General features: G+C 45.7%; 1 protein-coding gene across 2 annotated transcripts in view; it reads right to left on the bottom strand.

Annotated features, from left to right (window-relative positions):
• Positions 1–6,000, bottom strand: part of PREX1 (phosphatidylinositol-3,4,5-trisphosphate dependent Rac exchange factor 1) — a 323,175-nt gene that overhangs the window by 123,557 nt on the left and 193,618 nt on the right. For both annotated transcript variants that reach the window (XM_042464631.1, XM_042464630.1), the window contains one exon: positions 1,486–1,633. In XM_042464631.1, the coding sequence (XP_042320565.1) occupies positions 1,486–1,633 (148 nt within the window). The remainder of the gene's footprint in view (positions 1–1,485; positions 1,634–6,000) is intronic.

Raw genomic sequence — 6,000 nt, 5'->3', positions numbered from 1 at the left:
TGGCTTCTTGATGGATGGTTAGAAGGAGGCTTCCTGGGTCAGAGAGGGGCTCACCTCTGGGAATGCTTCTCTAAACAATATAGTCTTTAATTCAGTTTTGAAACTATAGTTTCAAAAAACTATTTGACACCGGGTCCTTAAACGCATCTTTTTTTAAGACTTGCAGTGATCCACATCTTCAGTAGTGTGAGTGAGCTATTGAATCGTTTCAGATTGCACTGCATTATTTCCAGAAATGGTGGCACCTCCATTTTAAATCGAAACAGTAGCAAGTGTGAATGGCAACAGGCTTAAAATGCCATGAAGAGATTTGGAAACAGAAAATGTAGTAGGAATACTGATCTGGTATTGCATCACTGCAGAGATCTAGATGTCCTCTGGACAAAAAAAAAAATAAGTGTGAATGCCCCTGCAGACAGATAAGCTGTCCCTAAGAAGCATCATCATGACTGAATTTCAATTAAGAAGGCCAGGCTGCAGTTTTTGAGGCCGTTGAAAAAGACACTGTGAACAGGGATCCCCTCTCAATGAGGCTATGTTCTTACTGCAATTGTTACCAAATTTTCCTGCTCTTCCTACTTTTTCAAGTCACTGATATCACCTGCTTGCTTTGCAGGCAGACAGCCAATGAACAAGTGCATAGTGGTATCTACTGCTCTTTATTCTCAGACCCATTGTCTGGGTCATAGTGAAGTTGAGTGAATGAACAGAATGAAAGGTTAAAGAGACGGAGAAAATCCACAGGGCCTGGCTGGGATGTGGGCCATGGGCTAGTTGCCAAACATGCTTCGATGATGACACTAGTGAACCTGAAAGGCCCTTTCAAATTACTTCACGTGGCTCTCAGATGCATGGAGTCAGTGAAGTGTACTGCTGGTATAAATATCTTTTCTAATCTCTTCTTGATGGACACATCTTGCCTGCACTATCTTTCCCTTCCACATTATTATTCCAAGGCTAAAAATTATTTCCTAATGTCTAGCCTTAGCATTCTTCCTTCCCCATTGGTAAAAACTCTTTGTCCTACCAAAAGTAGCTTTACTCAATTTATATACCTGGTTTTGATACCAAAACAAACAAAAAACTGTAAAATAATCTCTTTAAATATCTCCTCCTCAGGAGGAAAAAAAGTGGGAAATGACTAGGCAGGAAGATGGGCTGTCAAAAGGTTTTTCTGCTTATGATTCAAGTATTTGTTTTGCCTTTAACGTCTTCTCATTCCTCCTCCCAGATCTGGAATGATATCTGCAAATTATATTCCCCACACCCACACTCTGAAATCTGGTGCTCCTATTTAGTCCAAGGGCATTAAGAAGGAATGAATGATTAATTTTAATAAACTAATTGTAATGAAGGTTAAAGACCTTTCCAATTACATTCCATCAAAGCCCATTTGATTTGGCTTCACAATACCATCCACAGAAATCCCGTGATCTTTTCCGTTAATTGGAATGAAAGAGCCTTTTCAACCCAAACACCACTTACTTGCCAAGAAAGCACTTGGGAACAGTGCTCAGTTTTCTCCTCCTGTCTTTGATAAGGTTCACTTTTTTGTTCGTCATCATGTGATACAGCTTCTCCCCTTTCTCAGCAATCATGACATATGCATCCCTCTCCATGCCTAACTTCAGACCTGAAATACAAAAGCAGGGAGTCTATTAACACTCCTCATATCAACTGGAGACCAACTGGGTTTTTCTAGTTCCAGACTTGACAAAATTGTGACTCTGGCTTCTCTTTCTTAGGCTATTTGGTGATCTGACTGACAATGCTTACTGCTATTGGAATCTCACTTTCTCTCTCAATTTTTTTAACAGATCCCATGAAATGGGTGACTTTGGGCAGGTCACATGTTCTCAGCCTCAGGGGAAGGCAATGGCAAACCTCCTCTAATCAAAGCTTGCCAAGAAAACACCATGATAGATGACTTCAGGATGCCCAACAACAACAATGAATAATCCATTGCAATGATTCCATAGGCAGGATCCGATTGAGACTTTGAAAAACCACTTTAGAGGACAGTAGGGTGCTATAGTGCCATGCTCGTGCCGTGCTAGGGTTATGGGACCACGCAGCAACTGCACTAGCACATACTGGCAGCAGCATAATGGCAGTGCCCTGCGTACACGGGCGCTGCCTTTATGATGTAACGGATGCATAGTGTCCGCACGTCGCATCACGCCAATTGCGTCATGAATGCACCATTGGCACACTTGGATGTAACTGGCGCGGCAGAAAAAGAACCCGCTTATTGCGGGTTCTTCTTCCTGCAGAGGGAAGCCATGTGGTTTGGCGGCTTCCCTCCGCAGGAAAAAATGCCGTTGCCACTCCAGACAAAATCCCAGGTATGTACCAGGCCTAAGTCACACCATCCCCCAACCAGGATAGCCAGTGATCATGCTAGCTAGAAGATTCTGGAAACTGAAGTCAAAAAAGTAACATTCTGAAGCTCTCAATTCCTCCATATGTCTGCTCTTATCTCCCTCCCTCCCTCCCTCTCTCACACACACACATCTTTCTCCTTTGCTCCACATATACATTGCAGCCCCATAAAGACTTTACATAGAAAACACCCCATAATGGCTAATGATGTCCCTCATGTTTTTCCCCTCTACTGATCCCAAGGCTAACTAGGCGGGATACAGACCACCCCTTTGGGGCGGCCTGCACCCGCCCCTTTCTCCAATGGATTGGGGCCTCAGCTGCTACAGCGGCAGCACTGGAGGCCCCGATTCGCCGCTTTTCCTGGCCTTGGAGAAGCGGCAAAATGCCGCTTCCTCGCAGCCTGGAAAGGGGTGTCCTTGGGGCTTCATGCCCCAAGGACACCCCGACAGCGGCGGGGAAAGGGAGAAAGAGACTGCTCGGACCCTTTCTCTGTGTATCACTGGCGCGGCTGCTTAAAGGCCGCACCAACGATACGCGCGGCGGAAAGAGCTCTTTCTGGTGCCACTAAAAGGGTGCTGCAAGCACCCTGCAGCAGCTCCAGGACGTCACGTCCACGCCGCGCTGTTTGGCTGTGGCGCGGCCGTGATGTTGTAATGGCAGCGCCCATGTAGACAGGGCTCTGCCATTACAACGCCGTGGTTATGTGCTAGGGTTGTGGGGCATCTGGAAAGGATGCCCCAAGGCAACCCTAGCACGTATCCAGGCCGGTGCATCTGGATACCGCCTAGGCCAGACAGAATAAGTTAAAAGACATACAGGAGTCCTTATTCTTATGGCAGGAGTAGAAAAAGGAGACATCCCACAATTGCTCAAGCATAGTATTTTGCTGGCTTCCCAATATCCTCAAGGAACTCATACTAAAACAATATAATTTTCACCACATTACTACTCAGCCTATGGCACTGAGCTACAAATGTTTGATACTGTAACTGAAGAAATAAGAATATGCTATGCATTGTCTTGCACAACCCACATTTGTGTTCACGGTCTGATGTCTGGTGAAAAAATCTTGGCAGGACAAACTTTTTGGTTGGTTGCCATCTTCCTTCATCCTATGATGTTAGTCAAATATACTTGCTGACAAGTTCTGCCAAAGGTAATTTGCAAAGTCAGGTTGGGATAGAAAGCAGCCTGTGTTATTTGACACATTTTCAGTTTGCGGCTACATCATGAAATTCCCCAAGCTCTGAGGTAAGCAAGAGACTGCAGTACAACTCTTGTTCAGCTGGTTCTAGGAGGAAGCCACATTTCTTGTGTCATGTTGACAGTGACTTGTTCTTAGAAGTACATGAACTCAGATGGGGGAATCTTCAATGAAATCTTCAACATACACTTAAAACCAACTTAATCAGGCAAGTAAAAAAAACTGCCTTCAGGTGCTGAATGAATCTTTATTCCCTATTGGTATAGCACATGTTCTGAATGTAGGAGGTCCAAGGTTCAATCTCGGGTATCTTCAATTGGAGGATCTTAGATAGCAAGGTTGAAAGAGATGTCTGTCTAAAGCTGGGAAGCCTGTTTTGTATCATAGAATCATAGAGTTGGAAGAGACCACAAGGGCCATCCAGTCCAACCCCCTGCCATGCATACCCAACAGATGGCCATCCAGCCTCTGTTTAAAGACCTACAAGGAGGGAGACTCCACCACTCTCCAAGGAAATGTGTTCCACTGTCGAACAGCCCTTACTGTCAGGAAGTTCCTCCTAATGTTGAGCTGGAATCTCTTTTCCTGCAGTTTGCATCCATTGTTCTGTGTTCTAGTCTCTGGAGCAGCAAAAAATAAGCTTAATCCCTCCTCAATATGACATCCCTTCAAGTATCACCTCTTAACCTTCTCTTCTCCAGACTAAACATCCCCAGCTCCCTAAGGCATTGTTCTTCACCATTTTAGTCGCTCTCCTTTGGACACGACACGCTCCAGCTTCTCAATGTCCTTTTTGAATTGTGGTGCTCAGAACACAGTATTCTAGGTGGGACCTGACCAAAACAGAATACAGTGGCACTATTATTTCCCTTGATCTAGACACTATACTTTTACTGATGCAGCCTAAAATTGCATTGGCCTTTTTAGCTGCTACATTGCACTGTTGACTCATGTTCAATATGTGGTCTACTTGGACTCCTAGATCCTTTTCACACGTAGTTTCATTCAGCCAGGTGTCCCCCATCCTATATCTGTGCATTTCATTTTTCCACCCTAAGTGCAGTACCTTACATTTCTCCCTGTTGAAGTTCATTTTGTTAGCTTTGGCACAGCTTTCTAGTCTATTCAGGTCATTTTGAACATCAGTCCAGCCCAACTGTTTGAGAGGAGGCTTGCCTGTGAGAGAGGCACCTTTAAAAGCCGGCTCACAGACCTGTCATGGCCAGCCACGAGGAGGACTCAGAGGACGACAAGCAGGACTCAGCTCCTCAGGTGCAGGAGGAACCTGAGGCTGTGCCAGGCCCCAGTTCTGCCCTGCCAGGTTCCAGCTCTGCTCTCCCAGCCCCAGTGGATTTGGCTCATCCAGACCATAGCTCTGTGAGATCTCCTCCAGTGGAGCCCAGCCTTGCCCCAGTAGAAGTGCCAGACTTGGGAGATAAAGAGCAGCAGAGCATTGAGGTTCCTACTTTTAGCCAGAGGAGATTAGAAAGGGCATGCCTTCGGCGTTCCAAGAGACTTGCTGAGAAACGCTCATTGGGCAATCAGCAGCTGTGATAAGGGAGCTAGATATAAGACACCTGGCAGACGCTGAGCTCTCTTTGTCAGAGTCTATTAGTTCTCATTAGTGAATACAGGGGTACCCCGGGTTACGAAATTAATTCGTTCCGCCGCCGCTTTCGTAACCCGGAATACTTCGTAAGGCGAAAAACCCATTGGCGCTAATGGGGAAAAGCCGCGATTTCGTGTGAAATAGCGCCGAAAAGCACCAAAAAATTTTTCGTAACCCGAAATAACCTTCGTAACCCGGAACAGTTTTTTTGAATGGATTTTTTTTCGTAACCCGGAAATTTCGTAAGGCGGCGCATTTGTATCCCGGGGTACCAGTGTACTGCTTGATATGACTCCTGGCTTCCTACTTGACCTCGGACCGGATACTTTACCAACCCTCTGGCACTCTTGACCTCGGGCTGGACTGGTAGTATTGCTCTCTGTAATCTTGAACTTTGGACTGGCTAGTGGCGTATTCTATTGGATGTCATTTGGCATTGTTGTTTGAGGAACCCCCAGTATTCCTCTAATTTTACTGACGAGGGTGCCCTGTAGGCCCATGTGGACCGGACCTAAAATCCAGGCACACTCAAGTCCCATTATATACAGTAGCATAGTAGTAGTAGTAGTAGTAGTAATAATAATAATAAGTTTTATTTATATACCGCCCAATCACTAGGAATCCGAGCGGTTTACAACAGGAGGGATAATAGACGGTTCCCTGCCCTCAGGCTTACAATCTAAAAGACACGACACAAAAGGAGAAGGGAATGGTGAGGGGGGGAGGGAATCAGGTCCAGTATTCTTCTCTCCCTCTGAGGCCTGGACCAAAGCAGATGGACTGGAGGGAGGGCTCTTCTTCT

This window comes from Sceloporus undulatus, chromosome 4 (genome assembly GCF_019175285.1).
Source record: "Sceloporus undulatus isolate JIND9_A2432 ecotype Alabama chromosome 4, SceUnd_v1.1, whole genome shotgun sequence".
Classification (NCBI taxonomy): Eukaryota; Metazoa; Chordata; class Lepidosauria; order Squamata; family Phrynosomatidae; genus Sceloporus; species Sceloporus undulatus.
The sequence above is the reverse complement of the archived record's forward strand: the minus strand, read 5'-3'. Positions and strand labels throughout refer to the sequence as shown.